Source organism: Corvus cornix, chromosome 9 (assembly GCF_000738735.6).
Source record: "Corvus cornix cornix isolate S_Up_H32 chromosome 9, ASM73873v5, whole genome shotgun sequence".
NCBI lineage: Eukaryota > Metazoa > Chordata > Aves > Passeriformes > Corvidae > Corvus > Corvus cornix.
This window is the reverse complement of record NC_046339.1, coordinates 5013856-5033709: the sequence shown is the minus strand read 5'-3', so window position 1 is coordinate 5033709 and position 19854 is coordinate 5013856. Positions and strand designations below refer to the sequence as shown.

The window sequence follows — 19854 nt, the reverse complement described above, 5'->3', positions numbered from 1 at the left end:
TTACCAACAGGTGAGGTTCACTGCTCAGCCAGATGTTTTAGAGCTCTGTTAGAAGCATATGTTGCTTTGTGACAGGTGGGGAATCCTGCCCAGGATACTTTCAAACACACAAATTCACCAGAAACTCAACAGAAGAAGTGAAAAAGGGGATTTGTTTGGGGTCCTGGGAAGGAAAGAAGGGTTTTCCCTTTAAGTCAGGTTGAAGATTTTTAAAAATAGTAACAATAATAAATGGGTTTTTTTCAAAATAGGCTTTCAAAAACTGAGCTTTCTTGAGAAGCAATACAAATGAATGACCGAGAAGATGATATGAACAGAGAAGCTGTTCATAAATATGATTTCAAAAATGAATAGAAATTTGTGGTTGGTGTCACTGCAGATAAGGAATCAGTAAATTTACTACATCAGCAGGCAGGAGGGAACACTGTCAGCCTTTTTTCCCCACATTGAGTAGCTTTCAGGAAACTAGATGATTTTAAATGAGATTATGTATTTTGTAAAGGAGAGGAACATTCCGACAGACTGACTCCAGTGTGGTTCCAAAAGCAGTGACTGTAGCAGTACTCAGAGTTTAGCCTAGTTTAACATAGTGTTATAGCAACTGTGCAGAGCTGCTTCTGCAGATTGTGTTAAACTAAGCTTAGCACCACTTCTGTCATCTCTCTGGAGTCACTGGTCTCAGTCAAACCCCTCTCACGGTGCAGCGTGTACCCTGCTCATCACAGACAGCCCATGCCACCGGGATACTCAGTTACACTTGCTGGAAATACAAACTTGGGGTTTGTTAGCATAAGCCATCGTTTATTTCTGCTTGCCTTTTTTTTTAATTTAATGAGAAAGTGGTCATTCTATTCCTTTTTCTGCTTTCAAGCATCCCTTGCCTTCTCACCCCTCATGTGGATTTTAAGTTACTGCACAGTGTGTGAAGCACCCCCAGAGCAGTGTATGGGTGTGTGAGCAGCAGTGGCTGGTTGGGAGCAGTTCAGCTTGGCACAAACACCACAGATAATCACATTTGACTCAGCCTACCCATCAAGCTGAGATCCCCTGAGATTTTGTCTCTGAAGACATGCCAGACTGAATTCTCTGGTTCAGAGAAAGCCAGAGGTTACAGAGGGGTCAAATGTAATTTAAGCTTCTCTCAAAGTCCTCAGTGTGCAGTTCTCACTCACACAGCCCAGTACCAGGAGAATAAGCCTAGGAAGGAGCCTAAATGCAAGAAAGTTTGAATTAATGTAAGGACTCTGATATCTGCATATCTTCTGAATTTTGTCATTCTGCATTTGTTCCCTCTGGGATAGCACAGGGATGGGATGCCACCATGTAGAGTGCAGCCTAAGGCCATTTGGCACTGCAAAGCAATCCCAGAAACACCCCGTGGGGTCACAGCATCCACAAGCAATGAATTCCAAAGTGCTGCAACCACTTTCCCTAAGGTGTCACTTAGTAAATATATTTCTTCTCTTTTGGTATCTCTCATGTTGGAAGACTGCTCTGGACAAACACAGTAAAGATTTAAACCTCAGCAGGGAGAAAATCCATTTCAGTGGAAAGACCATCTTTGTCCTTGAACAAGTGGGCAGAAATGTGTTGTGTATAAATTTAGTCTGGAAGTTACTAGGAAATTTGAGGCATTAGAAGGCATTTAGCCACAGGATCAGCCTCCAGAAGCATCCTGCCAAAGGACACATTGTCACAGCTGATCCAAAAACCACTCAATAACCAGAATGGAAGGTTCAGGAAAGGGTCCTGGGCTCACTTCTGTCCAAAAACCAAGAAAATGCTCTTGGAGAAGGCCAAGGAGAACCTGACCTTCCTGGCAATGTAAGGACACCACTCCTGGAGGCATTCAAGGAATGACTGGATGCGGCACTCGGTGCCATGGTCTAGATGACAAGGTGGTGATCAGTCAAAGGCTGGTCTCAATGATCCCAGAGGTCCTTTCCAACCTAAATGTGGCTGCTGCCCTAGGGGAAGATGAGGTAAGGGACATGTCTTTGAAAGGAGATGTGCCACAGAGGAACCTCAGAGATCCATGCTGTCTCCAAGGACAGAGCAGACACCACTCACCCCTACTTTCAAGGATAAGAGTCCTAGAAAAGGGACATGCACCAAAAGGTGAGCCTCAAAGCTCCTGCAGGAAGAGTTAGCAGAGCCTGTGTGTCCTTTGAGTCCCCAAGTCCACGGGCTGTACTCTCACAGCTGCCTGTTACACATCCACAGGGAAAGGTCTAACCAGATGAGCAATAAATCACAAGAGAAATTATTCTTCCTTACTCAAATAGTGCAGGCTATTACTGACACTGAACAGCCTTGGATCAGCAGCAAGATGAAAATATGCAACTTACAGAAACACACAGCCACCTCTTTCTTTAAAAGTGGAGGTTTAAACCTCCAAGTACAAAAGGTATTTTGCCCCTCTTTCTCATTAAGCTGTATAGTTCTCTTCTTTCTGCTAATCAAAATGCTGTGCTGATTTAACAGTGTCACTGTGTTCTGTGAAAAGCTTAAGATAGCTCTATCACCAGTTAGAACACCAGTGACTTGAAATTAGTTGTATACATGTAGGGGAAAACAGACTGTCTGTCCCTCTGCCAGAACAAACAACTCATCTTCATCTGACTGCATAGAGTAGGGGTAAGCAATCCGTAAGGAGGAAGAAGTTTTAGGATCTTAATAGCTGTGGGATGGCTGACTCAGCTTTTTGACATTCTGGTTAGAAAAAAAACTTAAAAATCACATAATCTAGACAATCCTATCAGCTGAAAAGCAAACTAGGCCTGCAAGCAGTAAACCTCAGCTCTCTGTAAGAGTTCAGGTCTGTGTCCCTTTTTAGTCAGGCTTGAAAAGGTAGGGTGAGAAAGCAAGGTGAATTATTTGGGTTAGTTTTTATGCCTGGGTTTGTTTTATGAGGCACACAGTTGTGCTAAGGTAAGATGTGTAAATCCTTGGGGTTGGGGATACCAGCTGCCTGCCTCCTGCCCACACCTGCCTCCGTGCTACCTGCCTGTGCATCCTGCCTAAGCTTCCTCCTGGGAAAACAGGAAAGTTTATCTTCTGTCTATCTTAATTGTTTCAGTTTTTCTAAACTGGAAACAAAAAAACCAAAACAATTCTATTTAAAAGAAAAATAAATCTGTTGTCACAGCAATAGAACCCCCCACCCACCTGTGTTCACAGAGAATCCCTCAGGGCTCAGGGACATGGGCAGGGATGGACAGGGAGTGCTCCCACAGCTGGGGAAGGTTCATTTTACACCATTATTTCAGGAGCTGCTGGCCCAGAGCCCACTGACCACCCAGGGGTGGGGGCTGCAGAGCACTGATCCCAACACCCAGTGCCAGGTGGACACATGGCCCAGAACTAGGAATGAAATGGGAAAATGAATGAAATTGGATCTGGTTTTCCCCATGTGGAAAGAGTTCAGGAGCTTCTGATGGTTTGCAACTTCCATCCTTAGAAGTCCAGCACTTCTGGGAGCACTTCATAACCTGGGCCTAGGAAAGGAGCTCAGGCAAGTGCTGGGATCAGTGAAAGCCCACATGGCCTATTATTTATTATGACACCAACATACAATATTAATCCGTGTCTAAAATTTGCCAAACATTATCTCTGTGCCATGCACATTCTTCTTTACCACCTGAAACTGTCCAGGTGTCAGACAGCAGCTTGCTCAGACAGGTCACATCAGAGGCAAGAGGAAGCCTTCAATTCTGGTGTTTCCTCAGCCCCTGACAGAAGTAAACCCAAACTTCGACAGCACAAGGTCTGTCCCTAACTCAGGGAGCATAAGGAGAAACAAGAGAGAAGAGCAAGTCTGGAACAAGCATGGACAGTGTCCCTCTGGATATTTCACTGCAGCTCTGTTACCAGCAGCTCATCCCACCCATCCCATCCCCAAAGGGCTCCACTGTGAAGCCAACACTGACACAGGTTCCTCCCACACCTCCTGGGATCTGTCCATCACACCTATCCTCAGTGCTTGTTTCCTGCCAGGTCATGGAGAGCCCGAGGTCTCACTGGGCTTAGGGAGCCGTTTTCCTGATCACCCCCTGTCATTTTAAAAGGATCCTGATTTCCCTATGCATCTCTCACCTCAGGTTTGGAAAGCAGTTTCTGTGTCCTTACCTGGCACTTGCCATTAAACGAGAAACACTTGTTACCATTGCAGAGCAATCTCAATACCGTGCAGAAGGCTGGTGCTTGCATGCCATGGGGCAGATAATAATAAATACAATAAATGTATTCTAAATACAGGGGGCATTTTCCTCATAGGAAACTTATTTCTGCTTTCTAGCAATGGGCTAACAACCCAGAAACCTCAGCAAAGACATCAGGTGTACCCCATCACCAGCCTGGGAGGGTGAGGCAGGACAGAAGTGTTTTATAGCAGCTTCCCAGTGCATTTAAGGCTCACTAGTGAAATGTTCAAAAGGAACTTTTAGTCAGTTCTCTGCAGGAATTAGAAACATCAAAATATTGCACACATACAGCAACATTTTGCCCCATCTTGGGGCTAGTCTACACATAAGTCAAACCAGACAGTAGCAATTTCATACCTGCTCAGTATTCTGAAGTGTTGTTTATCTCTCCTCATGTAATGGTTTCCAAATGCCTCCATGCCATCAAAGTAATGAGGTTACATTTAATTAGAATATATGAAGGTATTTAAAAATTAAGTGTTATTATTTTGTACACTTTTCAAATAGCATAATTGCATTAAAATTACTACCTTCTGCTTGTTTCAGTTATAAACATCACTTTCCTTTTCTAATCTCAGAAGGAAATAAGAAAGGTCATCCAGAAGAGAGCTACAGCTTATTTTGCATGTTGTATCTCAGGCTCAGTGCTATTGTATTAGAGATCTCAAATGCCTGGGTGTCTGCATTAGAGCTGACCTGAATGGGAATATTAAAGTTCCTGTTAAACTGAAAAAACAGAGCTATACTTACCCTTTCCAAACAGGAGGTCTGCACAGGACTAACACCACAGTGCAGTGGCTGTGGCCCTCTGTTAATACCACTTACTGCAGATCCAGGTGAGCTCACTTGAAGTAGGTGCACAGGTAATTTTCAGCCATTTATCAGCCTCTCGATCTTAGCAGCAATTAGGGCTGAACAGCACAGGAGAGGGAAAGTTACTCTAATGTGCATAGGCTGTGATTATTCCTGAGGCTCTGCCATCTGCAGAGAAATTCTCCTCTCCCCTTCTGGGCTTCTCTCCTTTCTCTGCAGCTCAAGGGGAGCAGCCAAGGATTAAGGAGCTGACCTTGAGTCCTACCCTCGTGAATTTCCCTGTATTTACAATGGTAAATGAGCACACAAACATTTAGCAACAACGCTAATTTCTTGACTTCTTTGGAAGTGGAACACTTTGGTGCATTCCAGAAAATTCTGCCTATTTCTATACCCTCACCATCCATTCTCCTGTCACAGGCCTGTGTGGCTGCTGCAAAGGATTTGGCTGGGCACAGGCTGTTGGTGTCAGCAGCCGTCACGCACCAAAAGCTGCCTTTGACTCTGCTATTGCAAGTCCTGGGCATGTCTGGAGATGGGCTGAGGGAGATGGTTCAGCATCTCTGGTCCGCTCCTCACCGGCACGCAGAGAAATATATCTTATTATTCTGCACCACCAAGTGGCCAGATGGAGCAGAGATTGCAGAACACCTGTGGATCCGGGCTTGCCACATCACCCAGATGGGTTTGGTTATGGTGTGGAAGTTCATATTGGCCTGAATTAGCAAATGGGGAAAAAACCCACATAATATAAAGCCTTATTTCTTGAAAGAAGAAAGTTCCCCTTTTTTTCTGACATCCCCTAAGGTGCTCCTGAAGGTGTGTTGTCAAAACTGCTTCAGTTCTTATTCAGGCATATTTTACATATTTCAAATTTAGTGGTGGATGGCTCTGTAAATACAACGTCAATATTTCTGAATATCAGTGTAGTGCTTATGTCAAAAGTAGGGAGAAAGCTCATATCTTTGTTCTTTAGAGATTAATCCCTCTACCTTTAAAAGCTGTAAAAAAAAAAGAGAAAGATGGCATTTCATGCAGAAAGATGCATTACATGGTCTAAATAGGAGCTATTTTCCCATTCTTTTGTACCTTACTTTCTTTGTGCTCAGTTGAACTCTTATTTAGTCACTCTCAAGGTACAAAGACTGAGGTCTGCTGCTGATCAACATTACTTGTCCAAAATCCCCACATGACATAGCAGCCAATTGCATAACATTACACATCACATTTAATATATGATATTGATTTGTAACAGGGCCAGAAGTGGTCCCTCATTCTGGTTTGGGAATATCAGTCCGTGTATTGGGAGATCTTTTTTTCAAGATGTTAATTAGTTGGGTCACTGTCTGAGGATCTTAAATAATAATTTCATACATAGTATTTCCTTAAATAATATTTTACTTAAATCTTATTTCAGAGTATCTCATGGGCTCGTCAGTTTCTTATTGGAAATCTTTGTTGCCTTGATTTCCATGGGCCATATGGAGAGCTACTCCCTGGGAATCAGGACCCCAGCTCAGTGCTTTAAGCCTTCATGTACTTCAATGGGAGATGGGCTTTTAACCTGCCTAAACATCTCATTTGGTCCTTTGGGTTTTGACTGTTTAGGTCCCTAGGTATTTTTCAGTGCCCAGCCCTGTAATCATATTTCATCTGTGTCCCTGCCTCTGGAAATTCACAGGTTCCTATTGCACAGGTCACTTTGGTTCTGTGCATTGAGCCTTGGAGACCTTCAACAAAAAGTCTCTGAGTTGGGCACACTTGGGATTGGACAAAGGCCATACACACAGAGCCTTAATCCTTCTGTTTCTTTTGAAAGTGGAATTTTCTAAGGAGTGGAATTTTCCTTCATAAGCCCTGAGGTCACAGTAGCAAGCATTGATCCTGACCTGTGTGTGTTCCCTATGACCAATGAACTGAGAAGTGAGATTGGGATGGAGGCACTGAGAAGGCTCAGCGAGGTTTTGTGTATGTGCCTCACCATTCCTGATGCAACACATGGCAGTACAGGGAAAATCTATGAGGAATAACAGCAGATGTTGAAAAACTAAACACGAATGCTGGAAATGTAAGTGTGCTTCTGATTATTTAAATAAGAACAAATTAAGAAGGAAGAATAAAGAGAAAAGGCATTTGTCTGGAGTGCAGCAATGCCTGGAGACTTCTGCCATAATCAGAGTGACATTGTGCTGTGCAGGCTGTGAAGGATTAGCAAAAGATTGAGCCAGGGGGACTCACACAACAAATCAGTAAATCAGTCAAATATGAGTGTCTGCATTTCACAGCTGATGCTGAGAAACAGCGAAAGATGAAGCATCTTGTCCGAAGATTGATGCCAGGTTTGTCCAGGACTCTGTACACCTCTGAAAGCAGTGCCAGGCTGGGAGGAGAAAGCCTTGGCTCGGGGTTAAGGACCTGGCAGTTTTAACCTTTGTAATGAGGGCAGTCAAAGGGGGCAATATAACTAAGGGGTCCCAGATTGTACATGACCACTTGCAAACGTCCTCTGACTGCAAAAAAACCACAAGGTTTCAGTGCTTCAGAATGGGTTATATTCAGATTGGAAGTCCCTTTTTTCTGTCAAGGTGGCTGCAGGAGCAACCAGCACTCATGTACACAGCTGTGGACCAGGCAGCGCCACTGCCATGGATGCTGGAAGCTTTGCAGTGGATAAAAGGCACAGAATAACAGGACACATTCGTTCAGTCTTCCCCCATATTGTGCTACATGGTTATTTCTTGTTTGCAGCTCAGGGCACACTGAAGGTCTTTCCTCAAAACCATCACCAGCTCAAGCAGGCAAAGCTGGGTGCTTTGCTCACCTCCTCTGCTTCATCCACAGGGTCCATATGTCATTTCTGAGATTAAACCCTGTCTCCACTTGGAGCCCATGAGCAGTTTGCCAATTATTTTCAAAGCAATGAGGATTTTACCCTTTGTTCATCCTGTGCCGGCTGGGCTAACGATGTTCAATTAGAAACTGCTCTTTGTTCTAGCGCAGTCAAGAGGATTCTTGCCAATGATTTGAACGAGCATTGGATAAAGCTTATGGCTAAATCCAGTCCTTATGCAAAAATCCATGGATCCTACTGAATTATTTTTCTCCCAGTGAAATTAATGTATGAGAACATCTAAGGGAAGATTTAGTTCCTGTTTGTAACAATATGTTACCCCCTGATACTGGGCCTTTTTTGAAATGTTTATTGTTAAATCCATGTATTTTTGGTTATATCTCATTAAGAACATAATACTGCCTTGGAAAGTACATTCTGAAAGGGTATTACAACCGGATTGGGATTACTGTTTGTGAGAGACTTTTAACTAGGGGGAAATTTCAAATTCAATTTACAGTAATGTCAAACCACAATTAATATATAGGCAATGATAAGGGGAACATGCAGAAGTACACATTGATAGCACTACATCAACAAATAAACTTTTGGAGCTAGTAATTAGGTACACAAGATTATTATATGTTTAATTGACTAAAGTGACAATTTGGAATTACATCTAGTCACATTTAATTGGATTTGGCATCTCTAGAGGAAAGGAAACAGAGAGCAGCATAGAGAGGCAGCCATAAAAGCAAACTGATTTTCTGAAGTCTGTTAAGACTCAGCATTAATATCCTTTGCACAATAGTTTTTTTAATATCCTTCAGCCTAGAAAGAGCAATGCAGTGATTGTCACAGACAGTGGGAGTACTAAAGCATACTCAATTAGGTGACAAGAAAGCTGATTACTTTTAGTTTGGGGTGGGTTTTAAGCTATAGTTTAATCAAAGGTGAGCTGTGTCTGAGTTTGCCACAGACAAGTGATATTCCAAGGCTGCCAAGATACAGGGTATTGTACATGTTGATGCTGCCCTAGAAAGAATGTACTTATATATAGGATATTTCATCCCCAAATACTTTAAAGGAAAAAAAAGAAAAGCCAGGCTAAAATATTGTACAGCATCCATTAAATATTTGCTTAGAGCAAAATACTGAAAAGTTATTATAATAAAATATTGCTTTTTGGCAGATAGTTTAAAAAATTTACCAACGCTTGTCTTAAGGCTGGACAAAGACTGAGAGTTATGTGTAATCTTTTGGTAAAAAACTCATGTTGCACTCTTCTAATATCACCTGCATTAAATATTGCCTTATGCATCCTTCCCTCCCTGTACACTCATTTATTCTGCTTTTGTCATGAGGAGGGCCATGACTGCTGACTATACATTCATCATGACAGGAGGCACCGTGTGTGCAACAAGCAACCCCATCCATCTGTATTGGCAGCTAAGAATTGATAGCCCAATGAGGAAGGAGGTGCTTATATCACTATTAAGATCAAAATGAAGGATTGCTGCTTAAAAGACTGCCACAAAGGTAGCTGTTGGGCATATCAATCAACAGGACACGATACAGTACCACCGTATCTATAATGAAGTCGATTTCTTGGACTAATTTTAAGGGCAAAATTCAAGGTTGTTAACCCTTGACTCATACTTCAATTTTATGGAGTGCTATAAAATTTAATTCTGGATACTCTATAGCCCCCTAAGCTATTTTTTGTGAAGTCTTCCTACCTTAGTGACACTTTCCTCTTGCAATTTGCATGGTACTAATCCTCTGACACCTTTCCAAACTCTTCAACTGGAAGGGGAGTAAAAAATGACTGTAACAAATGGTCTCAGAGGAACCTGCAGTGCTCTGTGAAGGATGAGTAGGCAAGACCCCACTCTACCAAGACTACTGATGTGAGGAGTAGACCATTGACTTTAATGACACTCATCTCTTGAGTCATACTTATTTAAGATGGCTGTTCAGCCCCATCAGCACAAATTCAAGTTGAAGAGTACTTCCTTCCACTCTGAGGAGCAAAGTTGGTGGTGAATGGATCCTTTACTGGGAAAAGCTCATTTCTGAAGGAGCTTGCCACTGCCAGTGAAGACCCAGCTTCATCTATAGAGGTAGGGAAGCATTTGGGCCTCAGATGGTGGAAAAGCCTCCTGCCTCCCAGAGTGGACCTGGTCCTCGGGTTCTCTTTGTCCATACAAAGAATTTAAGGATTCCAGGAACAGTGTATGTCCCATGCAACAAAATTTCAGGGTTTGATTCTGATCCCATTTTAGCTAATTCTATGAGCACACCTCTTACACCTGTACTTCATGTGAAGTGGTGCAAAATATGTCTGACATAAGCCAGAGTAATAAAGATCAGAATGTGGTTTTTATATCTTCCCCCACATGGTATATTCTTCCTTTTATAAACTATTATTAGTTGCATTCTTATTGGTAAAAATGGAATAAATCCGAGTCCCGGGAGCTGCTGAATTTCAGTACTGCTGTGAGTGCAAAGTGCATCTCATTCAGAGAATTACCCACTGGGCTAGTGTTTGCAGTGCCTGTGAACTTTCATATGTGCTTTCCAGCAGAGAATTTCTTCTGTACAGAGCAGTTTGATTTTTTTTCCCCACTGGGTCAGACTCATTTAAAATCTGGAGTTCACAAACACATTTTATGAAGGGGTCATTTCTTCAAAGAGAATGACTTTTTTTTGTCTCTTTACACTGGTATCCATTGACTTTCCTTCTTGATGTCATGGACATGAAGCTTCAAAGAGTAACCCTTTAAAGGAGGAGCTTTCATAGCTCTCCTCTCCCCCAGGGGTTCAGGCCATCCTGCTATACAACAGGGCTGAAAAAGTGGTGTGAAGGACAAGATGCATCCCGGTGCCTCCGTGCAGAGTCTAAACCAGAAGTTGTGGTTGGGCTAAGGTGGGAACGAACCAGAAGCGAAGGGGGTTCTGAACTGCTTCCAGCTGTTACCATCTTCTGCAAAATAGCAAGGGCCAAAGGATGCTGGCAGTGGTGGGACTCTGGCTCATCAATACTTCACTCCAGAGCTCACAGCTCATTTCTCTTCCTGACAGAAAATTCCTGCATGGGCCTGGCTGGACCCCTGTGGTACCAAGAGGTACCACCTTGGTGTGGGTGCCCCACTCCCACTCCTTGCCTTTCTCCCAAGTCGCTGTCATCTTTGATTGCAGAGGCTTTGAAACGTCGGTAGAGATCAAACCATTTGTTTGATCCACCACTGCACTTGATTTTCACCAGGAAATGGAGATTGCTCTGCGATTTTGTGCCTCTTGTGCATGTGCCTGAGCGTGGGCTGCACGAGGGATTCAGCGGCACCGAGATGCTGACACACACACACACGCAGGAGAGGCAGCTGGGTGCCCAGTGCTGCTCCCACTCAAGAGCCTGCACTTGAGAAACAGTTCCTGAAGATACATCCCCAGCACCAGTAACAACCTTTCTCTCCCAGAGCTGATGAGTTCTTTGCACTGAGCACCAGGGCTGACTTCAACGTCATCAGAGCACACGGCAACAATCATCACGATGATGCAGCATGTGACACTGCACTGGGACTTTTCACTGCAGAGAGACTGAGCAGAGGTAGCATAATCTTTTTTTATTAATATTCTCTCTATTTTGTGGTATAAAAGCTGAAAATAACTTGTCACAACTATACATGCTCATGTGCCTTTGTAACCAAAGCAACAGCTATTGATGCACGCGCTTCGTGCTAACTACTCCTCTGCCCCAGCGCTGGCTCAAAACCATGAGCGACATTTTCCAAGGAGAATGGAGTAGATGGGGAACAGAAAGGGGTTTTTTTCCTTCTGTGAAGAAAGATTTTTAGATTAAACATGTCATTCTTTGCTTTGATCAGTGGGTCGTATATATAACCTCCTGGCATGGCATTGACTACTTTTGTTTCTTCGTGTCATGATTCTTTTAACTGCTGGAAAAGGCTTTCCTGTCTTCTACTTCTGTCATGGCTTCAAAATACTGTACAGACCATTCAAATCATTCAGTTGACATCTTTACTGCAAAAATTTCATGCCTTTAATTCACATCTGCAAAGCTCTTTTTTATCCTACTTCCAAATCACTGTGTTTTCTCGCCTAATCTTTTCCTCGTGCTCAGAGCAGTCTTTATCTTGTGCCTCCTTTGGTTTTCTTCTCCTGATATGGGGTTTAAACTTTCCTTTGAACTTCTCCTATCCCTGACATCAACTGCCAGGAGTCCTCTTTCTTTAAAACCGTTCTTAAGACATCCTCAAATTGCTCCCCTCTCCATTATCAACTTTTACACATTTCTTCTTCTTTGGCAATAACCTGTTCCATGTGACTGTGTACCCCCTCTTAGGCACACTGCAAGGTTTGTACTGCTATATTTTTAAGGCTACGTGGACTCCTACTAATGAATTATCTGACTTTCTGCATAAAAACACCAAAGAATTGCACCCCTGCCTTCCTGCCTTGGTGCCACAAGAGGAAAGCAGAGACTGGTTTTAAGAAAGTTACCCAATGCCCATTTAAACATTTTAGGAATGGAATATTTACCATTGACCATCTAATAGGCGACTTGTTGCAGGTTTTTCCCCCTGTTTTGCTCCAATTTACAAATTGGGACCTTACTCATTAAATCCAAACTTCCATCAATCTATAATATGCATTAATTTCTGAAAGCTTAAAGATCCTTTAGCACATCTTACCTTCTCCCTGTGTATGTACCTATGGATCATGATTAAGGCAACTTTAAATATTCTTTTTGATTAGCTTTTTGATTAGCTTTCTTTGATTGTCACCTTTAAAGTAAATCATCTACTTCTGGATCTTCTGTACAGAGATATGTAATACCTAATGTCCTGTGTTGGGTCTGAATATTAATACCCAACCTCCATTCTACTCTGAGACAAAGGTATAATGCTGATGAGTGCTGGAAAAGTAATTTGCAATGGATAATATTATTCAGTAAGTTGTGCCTTTTTCTCTGTTCAAATATTTTACTCTGTGGATTGAAAATATGCATTGAAAGTTAACATATCATCAAATGAATGGGCTTCTTTTCATAACCCACTAGAGATATGCACTGGATGATTTGTGTATTGGCTGTTAGATTAAAAATAGATGAATTAAATAGAGTTCATCACAATAAATAATAATGGAAAAATTAAATGTATTATAGTAAATATCTCCAGAGTGGTAGCAGCAAGAGAAAGTTTAAACTTACTTATTACTACAGTCATGTAAGCTCCCCAGCATTTCTTGTCTGCAATGCAATTTCTCAGCTGGTAATAACAAAACAAAGAGTAGGCTTGTGATATTTCATCCCACAGGAAGAGTCCCTCTCCAAACTGTCCAGTTTTACTCACACCTTGGAAAACAATTTCCACTGGCTAAAAACTGTGCAATATAAGCTGGATGTTTCCTCCTGTGAATGAAAATATACCACACCCATACACTCTGACAGTGCCAAAAATGCCCAGTGTTGTCAAACAGGAACTTTGAAAATATCTTGAAGGTCACAGCCTGACTTCACCGATATCTGACACTCCCATCTTAGTATAAATTATTACCTCATTTATTATTATCTCAGTCTTAACTCATTAACACATTACAAATTTTAATTGCTTTTATTATTGCATTGTGAAAACCATGTGGCCTATTTTATGGTAAAAGCTGAGCTCTAGCATCCACTGTGCACTGAGATCCAAAGTCAATCCCACCTAGCCAAAGTCTTACACTAAATGTCTTTGCACCAGCCATGCATATGTTGCAGAAACTAACAGAACCACAGGAAAGCATTTCAAAGCTTGTGTGTTCATGTCTGCACACTTCCATAGCCATCTGTACTAAAAACCTTAATTCCAGAATGTAGCCAACATGTATTTGCTACAGCTCAAATGGAGGCCTTTAATTTGCATTGGAGTAAACTGGGCTTTTAGCTTTAATTCCTGTTCAGCCCCAGTGTTCTGGGCAAGATTGCAGCCACCACAGAGCTGCTGTTACCATGCTGAAATGGCAACTTGTGTTTCTGAGAATATTTCTGTCGGCTAAACTCAGCGCCACAGAGAAACCTTCCAGCAGCACATGGAGGTCGGGGTATTCAGACCTTTGTTTGGCACTCTGATCACTGTTGTGAACACCAGGTACTTCCACCCCAAAAGCCTGGGCTGCTGCAAGCACAGGGCAGCCCACACCTCACCCAAAAAAGCAAACAATAACCCAGCCCTGCGAGGCGGCCAAGCAGCTCCAGCGCAGCAACGAGCACCGTCAGCTCCTGTACAGCTCAGCTTCATCTCACACCTTGCAGGGTGAAAATCCAAGGCAAGAAAGTTAAGAAGGAAAAGCCCTTGGTAGCCAAACCCTCCTGTGCAGTCCCAGCTGGTGCCCAGGTCTGTCAGCAGTGCTGTGTGCTCACGCTTGACCCGTGCCCTGCTATGAAGCGTGAGGTTTCCAAGCTGGCAACAGCAGGGATGTTTTGCAATCCTCCTAATGGAATGACTGATAGGAGCTGACAGGCAGCCTCTCTGGGCAGCCTGGCCATCATATCACTGAGAAAACATGTTTCTCATTAATTGTTGAACCTATTTTAGCAGCTCATGCTGTGCCACACTTCACTGCAGGAAAGTCCCTTCTTTAATCAAATCTGGGGGAAAATCCATGTGAGGTCAATGGCTCTTGGGTGCACTGGCAGAAGCAGGTGTCTGGTGTGCCTGAGACTCTATTGTCCCAGAGGTCTGTGGAGCCTGTTGCTGCTTTAAGGATTCATTTTAAATTTTCTCATGCCAGAAAAGAGGTAACGTTTCTCTTATAGCTCTTCATACTCACCAACAGGTAATCCTCCCTCTTCCATATCTATGGTCATATTGAAGGCCAACTCTTGCCTTGAAGCACTAAGCTTTTAATTTCCTGGTGGAAAATTTGGACATAATTATATTCCTTATCCTGGTCATTAGAACAAAAATATTTTGGTCCCTAAGCAGGAAGATCAGTTTGTTCTTAAGGCATCTCACTGGTGTCCAGATGATCTCAGTGCAGCTTCTCACCAGTTTGTGGGTTTCCTATGTCCTCATTGCCTCATGACAGAAGCAACTTGTCAAAATTAAAATTAATAACATTTTGTCAGGGCAGAATGGGCCTCTTCCTATGTATACCATTTCAGGGATTCAGACCAGTCTGCCTTTGTAAGGCATAACTCTCAGCTGCAGAAAATCAGCATCATTCTCCTCTCAGGTACAGTAGTAAAAATATGGAGTAATTGAAAACTGGATTGAGAAGACAAATAAAATAACATAACAGAGAGTTTCTATCACATTGATGCTGATTTGGGAGCTTTTCGCTGCTGTTGTTATTGCTGATGTTTCCATTTCAGAAACAATTTACATGTACAAAAACAAGGAATTTAACAGTTTTCTTGCATTCTTTCTTCTTTAATAATTCCTATTTCCACATATTTTCTACCTGCTTCTATTTTTCTGGTACCAAATCATTCATGGTAGAATAAATACTGCTTGAATCTTAACGCTTAGAGAAGGTATTAGTTTAAATGTCACAATTATTAAAGCAGATGGATTAATTGTCCCTGATTTGAGGAAAGATGGATTTATTTAATACTAGCTGAATGTAATAGACAACACATACATTGCTGTAGTTGCTAGCTGTTGAAATCCCAATATTAAACAAACTATCAACCCAATTAGGGTTGTAACTGTTAACAGGGGCCCATAAATCATGCCTCAAGGATGCTCAGCAGGAACAACCCGGTCAGCAAAGCTCTAGACCATTTAAAAAACCCACAGGGCAGCTCAAAAGTAATGTTCATATTTCAAAAGCAGAATTTTCTGTTCATTCTGGATTTTACAGGTTGCAAAGCAGAGCTTTAAGATTTACAAAGGAAACCTGAGAAACCAGTGCAGAAACCCGTCCATTTTGTGCTGTTCTCAGGCCCTCATCGTTCCCTTGAATTGCAAAGGTCCTTAAGAAGTTACACATCCATTATCCTCTTCCTTTTCTTTGAATACCTTCTCCTTTCTTTGGGGAGGTGAAGCTGCAGGCAGGAATGTGTGCTGTTCCCAGGATCATTACTGGTGATGTGGCTCTGCCTGCACACCTGCTCTTGAGGAACTGCAGAGCACACCATGCAAAAACAGATAGAGTGACTTTTCAGAAACATCTCTATATACAGTCAACTCGGCTTCTACTAAATTAGCAGCCATTCAGGCACATAAAGTAGTTTGCTATTGCAATGACTCAGGCATGATTTTCTACTGACCCTCTGAGCAACGCTGTCCATTTGACAGGCTAACCACATCAGTCACCATCTCAGGCTGTCTGATTCATCTCTTCACATTTAAGTTCCCAAAAGACATTGAGCTCTGTGCTGGGAAGGACTGACATCTCCTTCAGTTAGTTTCTGCATTTTTGTTTCCTTCTTTTCTCTCCTATTTTCTCCTCTTCAGGCTAAAAGCCCTGAAAACCCCTTACAGCAAATATCCCATCTTTCTCCCAGGAGTATTTCCTAGCCAGGCTCACTCCCTGTCTCTCAAGCACTTGTCCCCTGATGATTGCAGCATCCAGATGTTGGCCAGTGGGCTCTGACTACATCCCCCTAAATCACTCAGTGATGCTCAAACTTTGGCTCTGCCTGTCTGAGTTCAGATGTCTGAGCCCAGGCTGCCAAAGCTGTTCAGCTGAGCACATTTTTTTTCACAAAAACAACATGCTGTTTGAGCTGTGACCCATTCCTGACCTAGCAGGAGCCCTTCAGAGCTGTCCCAACACCTGCTGAGGACATGGGATGGTGAAAAGCTTCTCCCAGGGCTGGAAGGGTGCCCAGAGCAGCCATAGACAATTGCCTCACTGCAATTAGTCTATTCCTCATTACAAAAACATCTTTTAAAAGGGGACAATGTTAACAAAACTGGTTAGAAACTCTGGTTTTGGACACTGGCTTCATGTAGAGGATAATTGGCTTTTTCACAGACACCACAGGCAAGGAGTTTCCAGAGCAGCCTCCAGCCTTTCCATACACTGTGCATCCATGATTATTCTTTAATGACAAGTGATCTCTTTGAAAGGATATAAAACACGGATTTCCTTTCTTCCCAAACATAAAGAGATATTTTATTAGAATACCAAGCAGGCCTTGAAGCCTAAGGTAAGCCTTCTGCAGCACCTCTGGCTTTGGGAAGACACGGATCTGTCGCTGCAGCGCTCCACAAATCCCCTTTCAAAACACGCTGCATCCAAACCAACTCGCAGAGACTTAAATACCTTAATAACTTAAGACCCCAAATAAGCTGATATTTGATGTGACCTACATTAATGGGGAGGCATTACATGGCAGATAAGCAAAAAGTTCTCATCTATTGTATAATACATGATTTACTCATACCATAAACACACAGAGAAAGGGATGTGCTCCAGCATTCTGTCTACTTATTTTTTCCCCACAGAAAAAATATAAAATAAAAATTATGTAAGAGGATCATGCTGGTGAAAAGATATTCGTATAACAACAGCCACAGACTTAGTGGCAGGGCTGCCAGAGACTTTTTTTATGGTTGGAAAGATAAAGGAAAAAGCACATAGGTTGCACTGCAGTGCACCCATAATTCTAACTACCAGCCTAGGAATGGAAGCAGTTCATAGAAGAGGCTAATGGCTTTACCCTGTCTGATACCATTGCATTAATAAAAATCATCAATAAAAGCATCAGTTCCTGCTGTACTGTAAATGAGACAGGGGCTGAGTGTGCACTGCAGCTGCAAGATAAGGCACTAGAAAGATATCTAAATTTTTGGCTAATTCTAGATGCCAAGATAATTGGATCTTCCAAATTAAAACTTTCTGTAGTTAAAGAGGATTAAGGTCAGGAACTGTGGCAGGGAAAGGTACTGTCACTGTTATGAAGGCTTTTTCACTACAGTGCCATTTTTCTTCTTCTATGTCTGCTCTAATGCAAAATGGCAAGAGCTTCATAAAAATATTGAAGCAGTTACATCATTTGCCATCAGAAGCTGGCATGGGAAAGGTTCCTTTCTTGTGCATCTACCTATTCATTTCATGAGTTCTTAACAGAATTTTAGTGAGTGTTGAATCAGAGAATTATAGACTGGTTTGGGTTGGAAAGGACCTTAAATCTCATTTCATTCCACCCTATGCCATGGGCAGAGACACCTTCCACTAGAGCAGGTTGCTCCAAACCTTGAACTCCTCCAGGGATGGGGCATTCACAACTTCTCTGGGAAACCTTTGCCAGGGCCTCCCCCACCTCACAGGGATGAAAATCTTGGATATTGCATAGCCCAAGTGGTCAGAGAAGAGTATGAGGTGGTGCTGGGTCAAATACAGGTTTAAAACCTTGATCAAAACAAAATGCATTGTTTAAGAATGTCTTTTGGCTTTTTATTTTTCATGACTGCAATGTACATCCCTCAAACCTGTAACTGAGGCATCCCTCAAGCTTGTGCTTCGTGATGGAATTAATTGGTATTTTAATAGAAGTGCTGACAATATAAATACCCCCTGAGATACTTTGTCTCCATATGGTTTCTCTGCAGACTTTCTCTGGTTCCCCACACTTCCAAAACAGGGATATAAACCTCCTGACATAGCAGAGCATGAGTCAGTCCCATAATTACAAAAAGAAATCTTCCCTATCACCAGGTTACTCTGCAGACTCTTTTTTAAGCAAGTCTTTGCATCTTTGCTGGAGCAATAGATTCTGTCCACTGCTGAAGTAAACCACACTCAGTGGCCTCATGCCAGTCATAGCCCTTACACCCATTATTGTACCTTGCTAGAGGAGCTCTTTCTTATATTTTAAGATCAACTCAAGGACTTCATGTTTTCTAATTCTTCTGGAATTAAGGGCTGGAGTGTAGCTCCACGTGATGAGACTTGCTGCAGAGCGCAGTTGCAAGATATGTAAAAAAAAAATAAAATAAAAAAAAAAAATCATCTTTCTTTATCATTTTGTCAGTTTAGGAGCTGCCCCCACACTCACGAGAGCCTCACACTCCTTCCACTCCGAGGCCAGAACAGCAACATCCTCCTTCCTGCGCCTGCCAGGACATTGTCGAAAGGCCTGTTTGATGCAAGGACAACAAAACACACACTGAAGGGAAAAAACCCGTTGTCCTGCCCTCTCTGCAAGGAATTCCTGGAAGTCCATTGAGCCCTTCCAATCCCCTCCTCAGTGTGTCTATATTTTGAGTGACATGGTGCACAGCACAACAAATGTTCTAGAGGCATCCCTGCTTCCTGGACATGCTGCCAGAAATTCATCCACAGTGACAGACTTCAGTACATAAAGGCATGAGCAGAAAAATCCTCTGGGATTTCCTCATATAAAGTTTTCTCCTCCAAAGTTTTTATGGGCTGAAATTTTATATCTTTAAAGACCTTATCCCATAAAAATCCAAGAAGATCATAAAACAAATAGTGTCTATGTCCAGGGTCAGTAGCCTGGGGGGAAAATGCTCTTGGGTAATAATAAGAATGCCTTCAGTAACAGTATTGACCAGAAACTGTGAATCTGTTCTTTTCCCCACTGGCTGACATTTCACCATTATTGCCCTCAGACCTACTCACTGCTGTGCAGAGTAGCCACAGGTACATGGCAATGCAGACATCCCAAAGTGTGACTTTGAATTGTTCTTGAGGATGATAAACCCAAAAGTGAACTTTGCAGGCTTTCCTGGTCCAGCCACTCACTTTTTCATCTCGCTGCCTCACTCCACCTATTTTAAACCTGAAGTGTGTGGATACAGCCAAACCCACACTCACATGCTCGTATCAATCCAGATTAGGAAAGGGCTGCCAACCTATAGAAAATAAGCAGAATACACAACAACTCACACAAAATTAGGCTGGCCTAATTCTGTGCCTATATTTACACACAAAATACAGAAAAAATTGGAGAAGTTTTTTTAAAAATGTATCTTACGAAATTTGTTTGGTAGCATTGTTTGTTACTGATCCTATAAATGCCCTGAACAA

General features: G+C 42.4%; 2 protein-coding genes across 2 annotated transcripts in view; one reads left to right on the top strand and one right to left on the bottom strand.

Annotated features, from left to right (window-relative positions):
• NLGN1 (neuroligin 1) overlaps positions 1–4973 on the bottom strand; it is a 484704-nt gene extending 479731 nt beyond the window's left edge. The window contains exon 1 of the mRNA XM_019284715.3: positions 4953–4973. The gene's annotated coding sequence lies outside the window, so the exon portion shown is untranslated. The remainder of the gene's footprint in view (positions 1–4952) is intronic.
• Positions 1–19854, top strand: part of SPATA16 (spermatogenesis associated 16) — a 65075-nt gene that overhangs the window by 28677 nt on the left and 16544 nt on the right. The window contains 1 exon segment of the mRNA XM_039557043.1: positions 9207–9324. Coding sequence (XP_039412977.1) covers positions 9207–9324 — 118 coding nt within the window.